Genomic DNA, 19510 nt, shown 5'->3' with positions numbered 1-19510 from the left:
CTGAATATCCCAAGTGCCACGTGCCAGAGGCTGCGTGACCTCTCCCCAAAATGACAATTCACAGTATGCAATAACATGCATTTCTGAATACTACATTGTCACCAACCAAAGTGGAGCTATTCAACATTCAAGAACTGAACAACCACATTAAAAAATATATTTCAGATGCACAATGTGTATTTCTTCATTGTTGGAAACAAAACAAAATAGTTACTAAACTGTTATGATTTCTAATAAGTAAACTTTAAATAGATGATTTTATAAGTACCAAGAAAATGACGACAACTAAGTCAAAGGTGTGAAGACTAATTTCTCAGTAGCAACTTGCAGCCAGGACAGAACTTAAGAATTATATTTTTCTGGAAAAAACTAGTAGGGAAACAAATGTATTTTCTAATTTTCTCCTGCATCTAGCATCTAGTTTCCAAAAGAGTTGAAACTATGAGTGTTATTCTGAGCTATCCACCACTCTCAGAACATCTAGTAAGTCTATCTTTATGAAATACAAATTAAAGATGTAATTATTTTTTATTAACAGCTTTTACTACAATAATACGAAACGGCCCTAGTTAGAATCAGGTATGTGGAGCTGCAGTCTGCGTGTGTACATGTGTATGTATATATATGCATATATGTGCATGTATCTATACAGAATCCAAGAGCTTCTACAGTTCAAAATGTAGTAAAGAGCTTTAAACTGGTTCCAGAAGGATTAGGCTCTCCACGTACCACAATGCTGCAGCAGTTAAAGCTACTGCCTCGGAAATCAAAACTGGTACAGGCATATCTGCATGGCACCTTGCCTGAACTGATAAACCTTACCTCTTTCCACATAACCTTGGCACGGATCTTTCAATTCCAGTTATGGACCCAGCTCAGTTGCAACTACTTTAAATGCTGCTGCATCATTCTGCATTGTGCAATGCAGACATCCTTGCAAAACACAGCACCATACAGTTCACAACCTTGGGACTGCAGCTTTAAGCTCTAAGATACACGCCCAGTATTCTGACCAAAACACTCATCTAAACTCTGGGGTGAGCTGCCACAGAAATCCTGAGAGGAAGCCCACAAAAAGATCCTCAACAAAGTCTATTCCAGGTTGGTGACAGCGCAATCCCTAAAAAAGGAGAAGCAGTAGATCATTTGCTCCCTACAAATCTTAAAATAGAAAAACTCTCACACTGGTATGTTGAGAATTTCAGCTTAGCTTGTTTGCATAACCAGGAAGGGGCACTTTTCTAGTTTTACTGGCAATCGAAATATTGGTAAGGTTCAGGGGAACATAACAATTCGTATCAGAATATGAGTTATAAAACTGATGCTTATCCTCAACCCATACCCTCCATCGTAACATTCAAATAACCTCAGTGAAATACATACAAACACAGAAGGAGTTACTGAAGTGATTGGGCTTGGACTAGAGTGCACTATTATTCAGTGCTGATATTTTTTGTACTATATTTTGTATTCTCTTTTATGTACCACCCATAAATAAATAGATACTGTAAAAAAATCTATCAATTGTCTTAAAGAATTCAAAATGAACATCAGTGTTTTATTTTATTCCTTAGAGGATAAGATTATCTGAGCAACAAACACAAAAGGTTCCTTTGTGAAAATATGTCAGAGCAAATAAAGCTAACAATTCATAAAAGTTCCAGACTGGATCCTTTTCACGGGACATTGATAACATTCACTTACCTGTTCTCAGGAGAACTTAAAGAATTTGTTTTATAAACTATCCCTAACACAACAGAGACATGGTTTTAAAGGTCCTGGTCAAAAAACATGCTGTTGAAATATATTATTACTTGTCCCAAGGTGGCAGAATGCTCACTTACCAATCTCATGGACATAAATATGTTTTGCATATGTACAGGCTGCAAACTGCAGGCAGAGGTTAGAGGTGTGAAGACCCTCCTGACTGACACGCTGTCAGTACACCACACTAGAGTGTTTGTATTTTTGCTCCACGGGTCTTACTGAAGATCCAGTACTGTTCAAGAAGCTGTTCATTTTTGGACACTTAAGCAGAGTTTTAAACACTATAAGATGTGTCTTCCACTTACATTAACCCAGTATAAATTAAGATTAGTTTCATTATCTCAACGATAATGAAATGTACAAGCAAACTTTTTTGCAGCTATACATACAAGTTCAATCACTGATTTGCTCAGCTACTATAGGGTATGCAGTAGATTAAGCTACTTAAGGATGGATCCTTCTGTCTCAACAATTCCTTCACTGCTCTTTTTCAAATAAAACCAATTAATTTGGTCTGTATCGCCAGCTTAGGGAAACAGTAAGTTATGTTACACCATAACCACTCTTGTCAGTTGCGAAGTCTTCTGCAAAAGGGGCCTGGTTTGGACTTGAACAAATTGCCGTGGCTAGATGAGTTCTGCAGGAGTATGAATCTTTTCATTTCCCTGATTCGTAGCTGCAAACATTCAAGGGAGACTCCCTCTCTCTGCTCCCCTTTTGGGAATACCCTTCTTTGTCAGTGAATAAGGGATACGAAACAGTCCGTAAGGTTAAAGGAAGCCAGTTCTCAATGAAGTAAAAGTCATCCTCTGCCTAAAAAAGGACTTCAGACTCCTTATAAATAACCTGGGTCAGAGGTTCAAGGGATAAAAGTAACCCCTCCATGCGCTGGAGATGCTGCAAATTCTTATATAATGAAGCCTCACAATGTTGGTTATGAAAGAACTGCATAGCCTTTCATTATGTCATGGTCCCAGTCCAAAGTCCAATGGAGACAAAGAGAAAACACCCATTGCCTTCAGTGCTTTGTAAGAATCAAGAAAATTGTTGGGTTGTTGGTTTTTTTTTTTAAATATGAATGAAGGTGCTTTTACCACTGAAAGCACTTTCCCTCAGCCATTAATAATGTCTGTAGTATCTTTTCTAACTAGGGCATCTGTTTACATAAAAAATGCAGTCAAGCATATTCCACTTAAAAACCAAAGCAATTTTTTTTATGTTTTATGTATACTGAGCACAGAAATAACTCTAAACTATCCCACACCTAAGATGTACAACTACCTTAATCACAGTGCAAATCATATATTCAAACAAGGAAGTCATGCACTCCATCTAACAAGGTACCTTTACTGAAGATTTACAAAAATAATCTAAAATGGTTGAAGAATCCTCTTCTAGAGTGCTATCTTGGCACGATGCTTGTCATTAAAATCTGGGTCATAGTTATAAAAGGCAATAGGTCAAAGCAGATACATACATCTGGGTTTTTATAACTTCATTCCCCTGATTTGGAAAATGAAGGTGTGTAAAATACTGTAAGTCATTCACTTACCATGGATTTGGTGAAAGGTCGAGCCAAGGTAAACAGCAGGGTATACACCCACCAGTTACGATGAATAGAGGAGTAAATCATATTTCCAGGATGGACTGAATTAGACGTCACCCCATGGGGAGAAAGGCGTCGGTTCAGCTCGTTGGAAAACAGTATATTGCAAAGCTTGGAACGATTGTAGGCCAACATAGCCCAATACTCCTTCTTAGATGGAGAAAGCAGGTTGAAATCAAGTTTTCCAGAGGAGTCTTTAATTTCTGTAAATCTAAAAAACAGTAAATATGCCTTAAATACCCCAGAGTTAATTTCGCTCTCATTAAGAACAACATAAAATGTAGACAACAGAGTAGAACTTGGCCAAAACCAACATAAAACAACAGCTTATTTAGCAGTTGAAAGCATCTACTGGAAATTGCCTGAGACCCAAGGAATAGTCCTATATAATATGGCAGTAAAATTATTGAATAATAAGCAAAAGCAAATGATAAATAAAAACAAGTCAAAAAAGGCTTTAATGATTTAAAGGCAGCGTATATAACTTACAAAACACTTTATTTTAAATCCAAAAAAGTATTTTGCCATAGATCCATGAAAGCACAATCGACTTGGAGGAAATAACGTAGGATAAAATAACTCTGTATTAGAAGCAGAGAAAACCAGCATCCTTTCATTTCCCCTTCTTCCCTTCCCGATTATTTCATCCAGTGTTCACATACTGCACACTTTCATTTAAGTGTTCAAGTAACTATGGATGAGTCTCACTGCCTCTTAGACTCTTTTTTAGATTAAAAATTGATGAATATAAAGGGGTTATAACCTTGGTAACTTGCCATCAATAGTCTTATATGTTTAAAAGATAAATGTAAACAAAGCCAAAATGAGTTCTGGCAGAGTATAATGTTTTTAAGTATACCCATGGCATGGCTGAATACAAATCAAAGTAACTAGTTGATGTTTTTTAATTGGGTCTGACAGAGTCATTAAACACCAGCTGTTTGTTTCTTTCCCTTTTTTTTTTTTTTTTAATAACAAAGTAGTGAATGTTCTAAAGACATTTAGACGAAGAAAAGGAAGTTTCCATAAAGCATTTTCCCCCCCAATTCTTACAATTTGATTTATCAATTTACTGGTATATCTTAATATTAGAAAATAATACTACATTTAGTTACAGAACTATGTTTCATTCAGAAGAGCTACTAAAAATAGAAAAGATTTAGCAAGCTGTTTTTAATACTCATAGTTTTCAGAATCAGCTGGGGAGACCAGGGATAAACATAATTATCGTACACACTAGAAAAATGTTTTAAAATATCTTTACTAATTTTGCATCTCATGCCCAGAAATGAAGAGGTCAGCTGGAATTTCTGCATTCATTCTGTGAGCAGAATTATAAAACACTCAGAAAAGCAACTACAGTATTTGAACTCAAGAGGAATCCAGGATGTTCTGTATCTTGCAGAATTAGTCCTTCAAATTTCTCTTTCATAATTTTTGGTTAGATAAAATACATTTCTGAAATTAACAGGACTATTCTGGAGGAATTTCCTATATTCATTCCTCAAGTAATCATTTATGACACCAAAAATAATCTATAAATAAAATACTTTGTGTATACTGTATAATGGAAACACGGTGGCATATTTTGAGTCCAGTCCTGCAAGTGTGCTTATGTGAGTCAATCTTACTTATGTTGGCAATCTCATTGAATTCAGTAGGATAAGGGCTGTGCAATCAAATTAACAACACAGAAATAAAGACAGAAGGAAAGTCAACCTACTTATTATTCTGATTTTAATATGATGTGCTTAAAGTACCCAAAAGCTTAATTTAAACAGAATTCATTTGTGCTGAATCCAGAGAAGTAACTAGGAACGAACGAAGAACCAGAGAGGCAAATAAATATTTTGCCTTGGAGCAGTCTAGTATAATATTTTCTGCAAACATGGGACTTTATTTTTCCCCTAACAGGGGGTCTTGACTCCAGCGAAAAGATCCAGCCAAGGTTTATGGAAGTAATTAGATACCAACACTTCTGTTTTACAACATAGTTTAAGGCTCAGAGTTCTCAAGTAGGTCAGAAAGTACTACTACCCAATAATACCTAATGTCTAAACTAACTCCTTACATCAACTTCTTGCCATTAAACAGATTGGGGGGAAAAAGCAGAGTTATTTACAATAATGATCGGTTTAAGTGTTAAGATATGCCATAATACATGAATTGGACCTCTTAGAAAAAGGGAAATTTACTAGTTGCATTTATTATTTTATTCAAACATAGACTTTTACTTATTTTTTGATGGGCTTTTCTAAACCTTGGCTGATCTTACTGAGTTAGCAATGAGCACTTTAAAAAATGTTTTCGAAAACACAGATAAAGATGTCCAGAGATGTGAGCTCTAGTTACACATAGCACTTAATACAGTGAAAAACAAAGATGTCATTTAAAATACTATCAGAGATACAAACTTACGAAGGGGAACAAGCAGCTGACAATTCAACATAATCTCCCATTAAATAACAGCTCATTTATACGTATCCCGTTGTGCCCTCCACATCTGGCAAGTGATTGGAGGTGGCAGATTTATTTCTAGAGCTATCTTGCCTGCCCCGCAGTAGCCTCCCTCACTCCTAACAGGACTCTGCTACTTGCTTTCACAAACCTGGTGTGATTTGCAAAGATAAGGATGTCCAGATTTTGTTACCACCTAATTACTAGACATTTCATGTCTTTTAACACCGGGGAGGATTATTACAGGCATTTTCTATTGCTTCCTTTCATTTCAGCCATCATAAATTTAAAATGGTAAAAGTAAATCTATCTGCAGTGTGTCATTTATACCATAAGCCCCTGTGTTTGGAAGTGATAAAGGTTTCAGCCCGACCCTTGGCTGGTCTCTCTCTACCAGGTCCCTGGGGTTACATTTTATGGAAACATGATTAAAAAAATAAGCTTCATTCTGGGTCACTAAAACATTTCAGAAATATGAAGGTGGGGGGGAAAAAAAAAAAAAACCACTCACACATTCTTCGTTTTGGTTTGCTAGAGCTGTTACATACAGCCAAAAGTGAAATAGAAATCAACAGTTATGTTTAAAGCTGGACATTATAGGTCTAATCCTGCAGTCCCAGAGCTAAATCAGAAGGCAGTAAGTGGTTTGTGCCCACTAAAATTCAGAATTGGGGCATGCATTTTGCACAAGGAACTTTATTTAATAACTGAAAAGACGGATTTTATTTAACACAAACACCACAGGCATGTCTGAAATAAGGCAAACCTTATCAACGTCTTTTTTGCCAACTGTACTTCTCCTTGCAGTAGAAAAGACGAGCATCTAACATTTTAATTAAAAAAAATCACCAAAAGAGGCATGGCCAGATTTCTAATATGTATTAACTACACTACTTCCCATTTTACAATTATACAGCTAATGTCTGCATTGAATTCCCTAATTTCTCATTATAAAACAATTGGATTTCATCTAGCAGTTTTTAATTGCATTGTTTCTCCTGCTAAAATAACTGCACATTCTTCTTGGTAAGATGTTGAAGTTGTTGAATGACAAATCAATATAGGTCATGCCATTCAGATTTAATCAATTATTATTCCATCTCCTCGCAAAATCAATGAGTGGTCTGAAATGCGGCAAAAATCTGCATTCATACAAAGAATGATCAAAAAAAAACCTACATACTGTTAGAAGACTAGAACACACTTTATCCAGCAGCAGAGCCAAACCCAGTAACATCCACAGGCATTAGTAATGCTTCTATTTTTAAAAATATTATTCAAACGCAAATGCTTTAGAGTAAGACCTGTCATTTGCAAAAACTTTTGCAGTTCTGCCATAACCGTTTTATGCCCTAAGGGTTGCAGAGTTCAGCTAAATCAAAGGTAACGTTCACCAACCTGTGTGATTCGGAGGACACCATCACAACCCTAGCAGGGGATGACCGGCGTAAAACATCTTCCAGAAGCTGGACAAGATAGAAGTGTCCCAAGTGGTTCACCTGGAAGGTGGACTCCAGGTCATCCTCCGTCAAGCACCAGGGAGCTCCAAACACGGCAGCGTTGCAGATCAGTATGTGAAGAGGCCTGAATAGTCAGAAGTATTGAATAAAATCGAACCGGGAAAAAGAAATCTCAAAGAAATACATGTAATTACATTCCTGTGTGAACTGGGCCAAGGTGTGTCTTGGGTGTAGGTGTGAAGGCTTCGGCAGCGGCGCGGCTGCAGGGTGGTTTCTGTCAGAAGGAGCTGCCCCGTACCGGTTCCGGGCGGTTCCGCCGCGGCCCCACCACAGGGCACAGCTGGGCCCCTCAGCGCTGGTGGCACCTCTGGGAAAGCCTGTGCAAGACAGGGCAAAACGCCACACGGCAGAGGGGAGTGCGGGGAAAAACGTGGAAAACAGCAGCGTGAACAGCACGGTGAGAGGAGGAGGAGGGGGAGGAGGAGCTCCAGGTGCCAGAGCAGGGAATTCCCTGCAGCCCGGGGAGAGCCCATGCTGGGGCAGGTGATGCTGGAGGGCCGCAGCCTGTGGAGAGGGCCCAGTGCTGCAGCAGAGGAGAAGCACGGGGAGGAAGGAGCAGCAGAGGGGAGCTGTTAGGTACTGACCACAACTCCCCATCCCCCTGCCCCGCTCACAGGAGTTGGGATGAAGGAGTGAAGTTGAGCCTGGGGAAAGGGCGGGGGGGACGAGGGAGAAGAAGGTATCATTCTAATTTTTGTTTTCTTTCTCACTATCCAAATCTACTTTAATAAATTAGCTCACCATAACATGTCATCTCAAGATGCCTACCAGAGCAAGACCACACAGCTTTTCCACTTTCTTCAAAAATACAAAGTAGAACGGTAACACTTTGCATGTCGAGAACCAACAGGACCATAGCAAACTCCGTATGTCCTGAACATTTACAACAATAGTGACCAGCGGATGGATGGCTGACATGCATGGGCAGGTCACCAGAAATACCTCAGTTCTCCCAGTTGCTGGTCAGGAAACAGTCTCCTTCTGGAACATTTAGAAAAGAAACTTTTCCTAAGGGGGAGCCACTCCTATCACTTTCTTATGTGGGGTACATATCTACTCATGACATCTGCACAACTGGTAGGGGAAAAGTGATTAAGAAATAAAGCCACAATGCAGCAAGGCATACGCCCACGTTTTATACTTCTGCAGCTTGTGAAGTATGCTGTTAAAAAAATACAAGTTGATAAAGACTGAGTTGGAAAATAAAAACATCCTCCAGAAGCTGTAATCTTTGGTGGAAAAATTGCACACAACACATATGAGATCCTTGAGACAGAATCCTTCCTCACTGAACTCAGCTAACCCAGTTTAAATAGAAATGCCACGATGAAGGAACTTGAAATGAAGCATTCCTGATTTGCTTTGCAAAGGCTAAGATTCTACCAAACTAAGCTAGAAAAGAACCTGGACTGTCACATACCTCTCTCATTTAAAAATCCGGTCCAGAAAACTTCAAATTCCTTGACGTCTCCACTGTAATCTCAGGATGCTACACACCTTGCAGCCTTCCCAACCTCCACAGCAAGATCAAGGACAAACACCCTTTCTGTTCTTTCTTGTCTTTTTTCAGACCCTTATGAAACACAGCAAAGACTCTGGTTCTCAGACCTCAGATGGATCTACAATTTGCTAGGTTGTTTCACCTCTAAGGAAACCTTGGCACCGATAGTGTATTCTTGTCCTTGAGTCAGTCTGACGCAGCAGACCTCAGCAAGCGTACCTGAGCTGAAAACCTTAGGCTTGAGAGTCTGCATCTGGCATCCCTGGCGCTGATATAATTAAATAGGAAAGGTCACACAAAATAATGACCGTCAAACAAACACCTTTCACTCCTGCACTAACCGTGCGCTAATACCTGTGATGTCCTAACACCACAATATTAAGATCTGTCACATTTCTTTGTTTAGCCTGTTCCAGGCTATTATGTCTTTTCTGCAATTGGCCAAATCCCATGATACAAAATCAACCACCCAACATAAACTCTAATTCTGAAGATAATAAATGAAGCACAACTAGGAAAAATAGCTGCTTGCCTTCTGTTCTTTTTAAGTACTTCCTCACAGCCCTACACACAAAAGATGACAGGAGACCCAGAGTCAGATCATTTTCCTATGTGGTGGAAGGACACACATACTTCAACTCTGAGCATCTGCAAAAGGAATTCTGGAAAAGAATGTGAAACACGAAACCCCAGGCTGTCAAACAAACCTAAGTAATTAGATTCCTTCAGGCACGTTTGAAAGCCCCAGATTTTGATAGCCCAGTTTTCAAAAAAGCATTTCTGGGGGAATCAAATGCACTTCAGCTGAATACTGAAAGACCTGTGTAATCATCAACATAAACAGTAGGCTGTACTTCCTTATTGAAATAAATTTCAACTTCAAGCCCACTGGGAAGTTACCAATGTAGTCTGCTTTAATAAGAAGTTAACAATCTAATATCTGTACCTGTGCCAACTTGGAAAATTTTAACAAAAAGCTTCAGAAGCAGTATGAAATTTCTGCGTACTTTGGGAAGCTCGTTTTCTGAAGTGCTGAATTTCTGATTTGCCTTTTGGTCAGTGACACTTATACACATAATATTTCACATACATACTACACCTGCAAAAGAAACTGAAGATAAAGAGGGACTGTCCTTTCAAAGGCAAGGTTCTCTCTTTCTGTTCAAACCAACTTGCAAAAAGCGCAGTTCTTTTTTTCATCTTTGCAGTCACTCAACACAGCACAAGCAGACTATTTACTAAGACATGCAGGATCATATTTTTTAAAAGGTACCCGATCTTTTGAGGCATATTTTATCAAAACGTTTTAAACCCGAGTTCATTTTGCCTGTTCGAGATGCATCTGTCAAGAGGAAAACAAAGCCTCATGAAACTTGAGAGTGCATATGTGGAAACTTTGGATGATTCATCATCTCTTCTGAAAGTTTATGAAAAGCTCTAGCAAGAATTAATTTACAGATGTGTAAATCTGCTGGGAAAAAGGAGCAAGTTTCTTCAACATAGATGCAATTTTTGGTATAAGAGCCTCCTGTATGAGAACTGAAGTACATGAGTACAGCAGTAATACAAAAACTACCATAGCCACTCCCTGCAAAAGCAAACATGGCACTTTTTAAAAATACCATAATTCTATTTGATAATTGTTATATGTACTATGAAGTAACAGACCACAGTAAGACAAAAAGGAACCAAAACTATATTCCACCTATCCAAATTGTAGTATCCTTCATTAATACTAATTACGCAATAACTACCAGAGGCAAAATATGCACTCTATACCTAAATTTGTCAGCTCAAGTAATTAAAAAGATGATTCTAGAATTATAAAACTATAAAATGTAGCCACTTTTAAATTGTCAGGGCATTTAATTGGGTTTTATAAAAGAAATAAAATTATGCTTCAGTCCTTTTAATGAGATTTGTATTTTTCAAACAACATGTTGTTCTAATTTTTTAAAGTAAAAGCAATTAAAATTAAAGAGTCTGTAAAGTTAAGAGTATTTACAATATTCGATTAGAAAAATCTGTGAAGAAATATAAAAATAAATACAGAGTTATTTTAAACTAATATCATACTGAAAAGGTAATATCGGATTCCATTTTAGAATTCCTTTATTTTTAATTAGCATTAGTGGTATTAAATGGTTAAAAACTGATTTCTCTAGAAAACACCACAGAAAAGAAACCTGAAGGGTTGTATCAACAGATACTGCTGTTGTGCTTCATTCCAGTTCAGAAAGAACCACCACTCTGATTTGGATCCATGTCCATTAAACTATTGGTGTCTCCCGTCAGACTGCTAACAAAGGTCTAGTTACTGAAAACTGTCATGTACATTTGGACATTTACACACCAGGAAATGAATAAGATTACCTGTGTCACAGCCACCATATAGTTATGAATTCCAGCCACAGATGACAGAATCTAATCTCAATGGTGCAGAGCTCTATATCACTGAACGTATCATTATGCAGGTACAAAATTTTTAAGATACATGACAATTCACACCACACATCTGGCACTACAGCTTTGCTTTATGACAGGAGTATTTTTAAATGATAGCAGAATTATGACCTTGATTTCACAAGTTCATTAAAAACATTGCTGCAATCTATGTTAGGCTTCCTCCTGAGCCCAAGGAAAAAAAAAATCCCCCTTCAGTTCAAAATAGTTTGTACTTCTACATCAAAGGCACACCTAAGGCCAACAAAAAATGTCAGCAGCAAAGGAAAATTTTCTTTAGTGTTTACTCCTGGTATCGACATTACCAAGCTGCTCCCTCTAACCATGATGCCTATTTGATATTTCTGGAAACACTGTATAGTTAAAACCTTGCAGAGTGTTTTGAAAATTTACCCCTACGTCTCCTTAAAATGTCTTCAGTCAGTGACTTACATCACACCAAGTGAGCTAACGTGGTCTACCATTACAATTTAAGTATGCACTGGGACTTGAACATAAGCTGCTCCATCATAGCATGTAGCAACTGTTTCTTATCCTTCACAGCATGACTGAGGCTTGAGAATACACTGCTTTAACTGCAAGCTATACAGCAATTCCAGAAAACTCTCACCGTGCTGGTAAGTATAGCTACAATTTAGTGAAAGTTAAAAAACATGTAGAATTAACAAGGACATTCTTAATTGTGAATATCTCAGCTGAAAACCATCTAATATCTTGTGCGCTTCACAAGCCTGTGATACATCACTAACCCTTGCACTGGGCAAGTCATTCAGATCTTATATGTTGTGCTCAATTCACCATTAGAAGCAACAAAGCAATCCAACTGCTCTGCACTATTTGAAAATACAGTAAGTGAATACATTAGAGAGATACAGAAATTAAGTTGTTGCTATAAATCAGTTATGAAATTTAATAATCAATTTGTTAGCACCTGATGTAAAACTATGATCTGTCAGCAGCCTCCCAAGCTGGCTGTGTGCAGCAGTAGATATTTCCAAGGGAATTAATTACTGATGATTTGCAAAGGTAAGAATAATATTTTTCAACAAATGTAGCCTGTGCACTAGGAGGTTAAACAAACACTACCAAAATGTCAACAGAGTTCTTGGCTTTGGTGTTCTCCCATTTCAAATGTAATGAAATAGTTAACCAGAAATTATGCAAAGGGAATACTTTCAAATCTTCCCATGAAGCAGAATGTCACACCATCTGGGGCACTTCTCAAGTGATTTGAAAAGTTCACACTGTTTGGAATTACACAGAAATTCAACAGAAAAGGCCTCGCCATATCCCCAAAGTCCCATAAGCAACTGTAGACCTATGTCACGGCCAGTAAAGAAGGCAGAGAGTTGTGACTTCTCTTCCATAAAAAAGCAAAGTCACAGCCCACTGAACTTTTCCATCCCATAACTCTGAACACCCATGTTGCTTTCTCGCAAAGTTAGAAAATGGTACGTCCTTCTGTGAAGGAATGCCTATATTCACAAAGGAAATAACCAACATGCAGGCTAGGCTTATGGCTCTCCAGAAAAAGGGTGAGTTAAACAACCGTCTCCAGAAATCCCTCTGTTTTACAAGCAGCACTGATGGGAAACTGTGCAATGAGAAAATCACTAGGAGTCAGACAGCAGCAGGAAATCTCAGAACTGTGTATAATCTAACATCGACTCAAAAATATTTATTTGTTTGATGAAAACAAAACAAAAAAAAAAGCACTGCTTAACTCAATGAATTTTGGAAACGAATGCTCAGTGTCTAACTTCCCTTCTTCTAAAAATATTGACTGAAAAGTCAGCAAAAATACCCTCTATTGCCACCTGTCAGCTGACAGAATTGTGGATCCTTGTCAGACAGGCTTCATTTCAAGGCAAGCCACTAACACCGGACTTAGAGCTGTGAGGGATGACTACCCTAGAACCACAGAAAATTCTCTTGAATTCATCCTACTGGATTTCTTTGCAGGATTTGACACTGTTGATCAGCAAATACTTCTGCCCCACTTCCAAGATATTAATGGGAGTGGACTGAAATTGTTCTTCTTCTTCCTTCGTACCGAATACATGGGAATTATTATGAGCAGCTGCCCCTATGTCTTCATAACATATCATCTGCATACTGCCATATAGGTCAACCATCTCTCAATCATTATTCATTACCTCTATAAAATGTTCAGTATACAATTTCATAAAAGTTTGGAGAAGAAACCGGGGTCTCAACAGATTTAGAACTAAACAGAAAATATCCATTAGTCCTGGTTTTTATTAGGTTTTCTTACACATACAGGGGGGAAAACAACCCAACCAAAACAATCCGTATCATCTTACACCTCCAGAAATTAATAAGTTATCTTCCTTTGAAGAAAAATTCTGTCATTTTAGCTCTAGGGGGACAGAGGAGTTTGAGAGGCCAACTTTTCCTCTTAATGGGGTGCAGAAGCAATTTCAACTATTGTGAAAATTTTAAAGTTGAACTTCCGAAGAGAAATTCAGACCCAATATTAAATAAAGAAACATTTAAACATTTAACATTTTTAAATATGTAACATTAACACTTTAAACATTTGTAATGTTGCCCTCAAACTGACCTTAGTAAAACCTGCACTGCCCAAACCACCTTCCCTCAAAAATGATCCAAGCTGGGATTTCTCCTTCCACTCTAGTATGAGTTTCACAAAGACCACAGACAAAATAAGAAAAGCAGAGATGAGGTTTAATTTGTTGACATGGTATGTCTTCCACACTTGGCTAATTTATACACTGCAAGTATGGTATGTGATACTAGAAATCTGACAAATTAGGAACTTTTTAATCTACGTTTTCTTATTTGGCATCATTACATCAGTAAATCACTTTCTTTTGATAACAAATTATTGCTTAAAAATGAGGGTCAAGATTAGTATTTGTATTTTTTAACTTATAACTACAAGGCAAGAGGGAGAAGGACAGAGAATTATATTTCACAAGCATGCGGTGGGTTTCATCCTTAGGTTCATACCAGGGACTCTCTCACCTTTTGCAGGCCCATTATCCATAGCTCTGAATTCCCTTTTGTATAGCTATAATTTAACCCTAAATTTCCTCTGACTGACAGCACACAGTATACTCAGGGTATTGACATTAACAGATGTCAGTGCTGCTCTTCCCTCACCTCAATGCCTCCTCAGAGCCACATTTCAAACCAAAATCCATCCAAGAAATGATGTTTTCCTTTGTCACAGTGTTGCATCTTTGCTAGTTCTGTATCCCTCCATTCGTATGGATTTTGAGAGTCCTGGGGCCAGGTTGGGGTAGAAGAGGGATAGGACAGGGCTCTGCAACTTAATTTCTATATCCAGTCAACCTTTCAGCATTTCCATTCTGCATCCTCTTCCTTTTCTCAAGCCCTGGCACAATAAGAGGAGCACTTTGTTTCATTCCTTGCCATGCCTTGCAAAGATATTTTGGTTTGTTTTGTTTTAAATCTCCCTGATGCTTAGGAGACAGCAGCAATGAAAATATCCAGAATCTGGTAATTTTCATTCAGCAGCTCACCTAAGGACATTCACTACCTCAAAGTGGACACATACATCTTTTTCAAAATCCCAATAGCAAATCATTATTTACACATATACACAAGGAGTTACAAATAAACATAAGCCAGCTGTAAAGGAATATTCATTTTTGCAATAACCATGGAACGATTTGTTGTTTCTGCATGTACTTCTAAATATACGAATTTCATTTGTACACAGTAAGTACTTGTTAGAAAAAAGAAAGCTACAACTCACAAGGAAGGTCAATTACTACTTTTATTACATGTTTGTGATATTTCCCATTAAAAACAGCTAACTCCTTGGAAAATGTTTTCGGGACCACGGTTGATCATTCAAACAATAAAACACTTCATGCATTTTGAACATTTCACTTGCCAATGACAACTCCTTCCTCTGTTTTGCCTAGAGATATATAGAGCTGTAATAGAGTTCAGAAAGCCCCTAGCAGCTGTGTGCTGCCATTCAGACCTGAAAGATTCCATGTTGTGATAAAAATTAATGTACTTTGACATCCTCTGGGATTTTTGGTGCCTTGGGAACAGCTAATGAAGAAATACAACCTTTTCAGACTATAACGCAAATTTTTGGATTCTAAGATTAAGACACATGTGGTATATGCATGGCCTGCCTAATGTCAGCAGTAAGGCTTCCATACCAAGTGCCAGAAGACTCTGTCTTCATGTGTTTTAATTATCTCCCATAGAAAGCCTTAAACTAAATAGACTAAAAACAGTTTAATGTATATGTAATTAAATAGTTACTCTTGCCTTATATTTCAGAACTTTTAGAAGACAATGTCAATTAAACACACAGATCTTCTTAAAACTCATTAAGCTATAATGCTGCAAAATGCTTATTTTATTTGCAACAGAACACATTTTAATCAGGCATATTAAGTCATACATATTTGACTTCCTTAGATACTCAAAACAGCCTCCACAGCTGGTGCATCTTGTGGAAATTTTTTAGGGAGACATGGCCCCAAGACTTTATGAGCCATCTTAGACACATGGCTCAAAATGGGAACCACAAAAACAGTGTGCTAAGCAGAAAGCCACTGGAGGGTTATCAAGGTTTCTTCATTAGGTTACAGTGAAAAGAGGGCAGTGTCCAAAGACAAGTGGCAAGTTCGCAAATTTTAGATGGCACAGTTATAGTCATAAAACTATGTAACAAACACCTAACAAAATCTCTCTGTTAGTAATGTAAAAACACTTAATATTTTTGCAGATGCAACTATATGTAAAATTATGGTGAACTGTCAATCCTATCTTTATTAATATGGACTTTTACTTTAAAGAAAAAAAAAAGTTTTGAGGCAGGAGATATTTCCATGACACAGCAGATGAAATGAATGGTGATCTGGTGAAAACGTCATGATCTCTGCCACCAGTAAAAGAGGGGAGGGGTTAAGCTTGAGAGACTTTTAATTTAAAAAATACTGAAAACAGGTTTTGGATCCACATGACTTGACACATGCTACCACAAAGGGGTAATTGTGTATGAGAGCTTAAAAAAAGAAGGAAGAAGAAAAAGAAAAGAAAAAGAAAAAATATTTATGCAGAAAGCCAATCCCTAGGCTTTAATAAGGCACAGTACCACCACAAAGAGAAAAAAAAGTTTCACCCTAATATTATTATGTATGTTTCAAATGCAGTCAGCCTTTGATCTTATTTAAATTTAAGATACGTGCTGTCTGCAACACTAACTTCTGAACTATGCATGTTTCAATACTTAATTCAATGTGGATTTTTTTTTTGATATCTCAAAATGTACAATGTTGTCCAGAAGTTTGTGCCTCGGTGGCACTGTCAGAATGCCAACTGTATTCTAAGTTGAGAAGACAAATATAATAGCTTAACTGTTACCAGTTTTAATTCACAAAAAGTATTTCTATAAATCTCAAAGAGTTAACAGATTTGCACAGTGTTAGAAAATATGTTCAAATTTTGAAAGACAATACACAGTGGCAACAATCATCTCTGACAGAGATACATCTATTACAGAACTGTTAAGCATATTGGCATAATGGCATCATTAATAATTTGTTTAAATCATATATTCATTTTTTCTGGATCTTTTTAGTTATGTATGCAACAACTTGATAAACAGATCCCATTTTTACGTATGTATTTATATGTATGAATAGAATTTCAATGTCTATGATTTAATTGTGGTTAAATTGGAATTAAAAAATAACTAACACACATGCAATATGTCAGTTATAATACATGAAAATGCAGAAAAACAGCATTCTGGAGTGAATTTTCAGCAGGCTCTGAAATCTTAATTGCACCCGCAAGGTTTCAGAGCGCTTCTGCGTGCAGCATGAAAAATGAATGTACTCATAGAGTTTGAGGTCTCAGTTAAGGAGGCCAGCTGAAAATCTGGCCCTCTCCATTTTGGGTCTGGTTAGGGAAATAAGAAGAGACTAAAGTTCCAAATGGAGAATCATAATTCATAACTGCTGTCTTTTCCATATTTCTACACACAGCATAAGTGAATAAACTGTTAGCATATGCCAATTCTTACCACAAAAAAATTCCTAAAGTATAGGAAAGTAACTGCAGTGAAAATCTACATATGGAAGTCCTGCATAATTGTGAATTGCTGCTACCAATTCAGAAAATTCTAAGTAGTAGCTGTTGGCAAACACTATTTTATATCTTTGAAGTAATTCAAGATTTTTCAGGATAATTTCACTTTTTTCCCTTGAATATTGAGAACATTAAATTGATGTCTTACTGTTTGGCTGAAGATAACTTTAATTCAAACCAAGTGGCACTGTGCACCACACAAAACTAAAGATGCACATAAAATTTCAGCTGTAATTTTACTGCTCACTTCTGCCTGCTAACCGTTTTGATCATGGAAGTGTTCTTATGCTGAGGATCAGGCAAAAGCCATGATACCCTGATTGTAAATATTGACAACAGGTAGCTATTTTGAAAATTTTAGAACTGAAACATTAGTACTGCCCCCAATTTAAGTATGCAGGTTTTAATCAAATATGTGATGATTAAACTGGGAAATAGATACCAAAGTATCACATCCACAAATCCACACTCCTACACAAATACCAAATCCTACAGAGCCTGAACTATCAAACACTGATGCTGACTAAATTTAAATGCTATGTTGCATACAATCACAGGAGGGCAGTCATTTTGTCTATAAAGTGGATTAATACCAACCATAATTCCTCACATTGTGCCCACTCAATGAAGAGGAGATTCAATTCAGTGTTTTTTAGTTCCAAAAGCCTAATATGAAAGATTGGTTGGTCAGCCTCTTCCAACTGCACAGAAATCAGCTAATGACAAATCCATCTTAGCCCAGAACATTATTATAAACAGATCATTTATTTGATTTTCCATAACAGAGACATTCAATCAACTGCCTGAGCTGGAAACTAGCAGAGGGGAAAGACTAGATACAGATAAAAGAGGTAACTTGAACAAATCCAGCCATTTAGGTGCACTGAGACCTCTTTTCCTACTCTCATCCTAAAACTAGCACTGTCTTCACAAGGAAGGAAGGTGGAGGTCATTCACTCACGGTGGAAATATCTAGGGGGGAATGTATCTCTAGACAACAAGCCAGGAATACTAAAAGATAGCCAGAAATCACAGTTAAAAAATCACAGGAATAACAACATTGCATTTCAAACTATGAGAGCCTAAAATTAGTTGCCATTACTGTAACATAACGAACCGTCTTTTTCTAAAGAATTTGCTCTGTAAATCCTGCAGCCCTATCTTTCACCAAGTTAGACTTCCATTTTGTGTGTTAGTCACATTGTGTTCAGGTTGTGCTACAATGAAGTAAGAGGTAGATCAAATATTAAACAGCAATATTGTTTTATTCTGTCTTGTCCCAAAGACGACTTTGGGAGATCCAACTAAGTTATCGTGTTTAGCTTATTCTGCCCACAGAATCTTTGTAACTGTGAGAGCAAGAAAAACTGGAGAGCACTGTTCTGCTCATAAGGAAAGTTTATATTCTGCTGCGATCACAGAACTGCAGGATCTGAAATAATCTGCAAAACCCTTCTCCCCCAAAGCTTTATTTGAAACTGCATGGATAAAAAAAAGTCTCAGAAAGAGAAACAGCTGTATCAATTCAAGAGTACAGATAATGCAAACAAAAAAATTATTTTCTCCTGTGAGGATGAAGGATTTTCTAGAATATATTTATATGAATACAGCATATTTTACCAGTGTTTATATACTCTGAGCCCAAATTTTATCTGTGGACAAGGCTGCAACACCTAACAAATCCAAACAGGAATAAAAGACTCCTATCAAATCTCTTAGAAGCATGATAACTTGAAGATGAATCATCTGATTTTTACTTTCAAACAAGGAAGCGTTCTAGGAAGCCTTCTTAGCTCTTAAGTACTACTCCAATTTATATTTCTTTCCAGACTAACTGTTTCCTCCCTTTCATTATTTATGTTTTTCTCAATGCTCCCTCTGTTGCATTGTTTTCTGTATGCAACCAGCCCCTGTTAAATTCCTGCTGAGCAGAGGATGACATTTCTTCATTCTTCGTGTACTTTCCAGAATCTCTGAGATTCTCAAGCACATTCAAGAAGGCATTTCTTTTTTCTCTACAAGTTATTTGATTAAGGCAGGAGATGTACAATCTCAGCGATTTTCCCT

General features: G+C 37.3%; 1 protein-coding gene across 2 annotated transcripts in view; it reads right to left on the bottom strand.

The window, feature by feature from the left end:
• WWOX (WW domain containing oxidoreductase) overlaps window positions 1-19510 on the bottom strand; it is a 532897-nt gene that overhangs the window by 394780 nt on the left and 118607 nt on the right. For both annotated transcript variants that reach the window (XM_075161455.1, XM_075161454.1), the window contains exons 7-8: window positions 7229-7414; window positions 3320-3584 (exon numbers count right to left, since the gene is read on the bottom strand). In XM_075161455.1, coding sequence (XP_075017556.1) covers window positions 3320-3584; window positions 7229-7414 — 451 coding nt within the window. The remainder of the gene's footprint in view (window positions 1-3319; window positions 3585-7228; window positions 7415-19510) is intronic.

Source organism: Calonectris borealis, chromosome 12 (genome assembly GCF_964195595.1).
Source record: "Calonectris borealis chromosome 12, bCalBor7.hap1.2, whole genome shotgun sequence".
Lineage (NCBI taxonomy): Eukaryota > Metazoa > Chordata > Aves > Procellariiformes > Procellariidae > Calonectris > Calonectris borealis.
The sequence above is the reverse complement of the archived record's forward strand: the minus strand, read 5'-3'. Positions and strand labels throughout refer to the sequence as shown.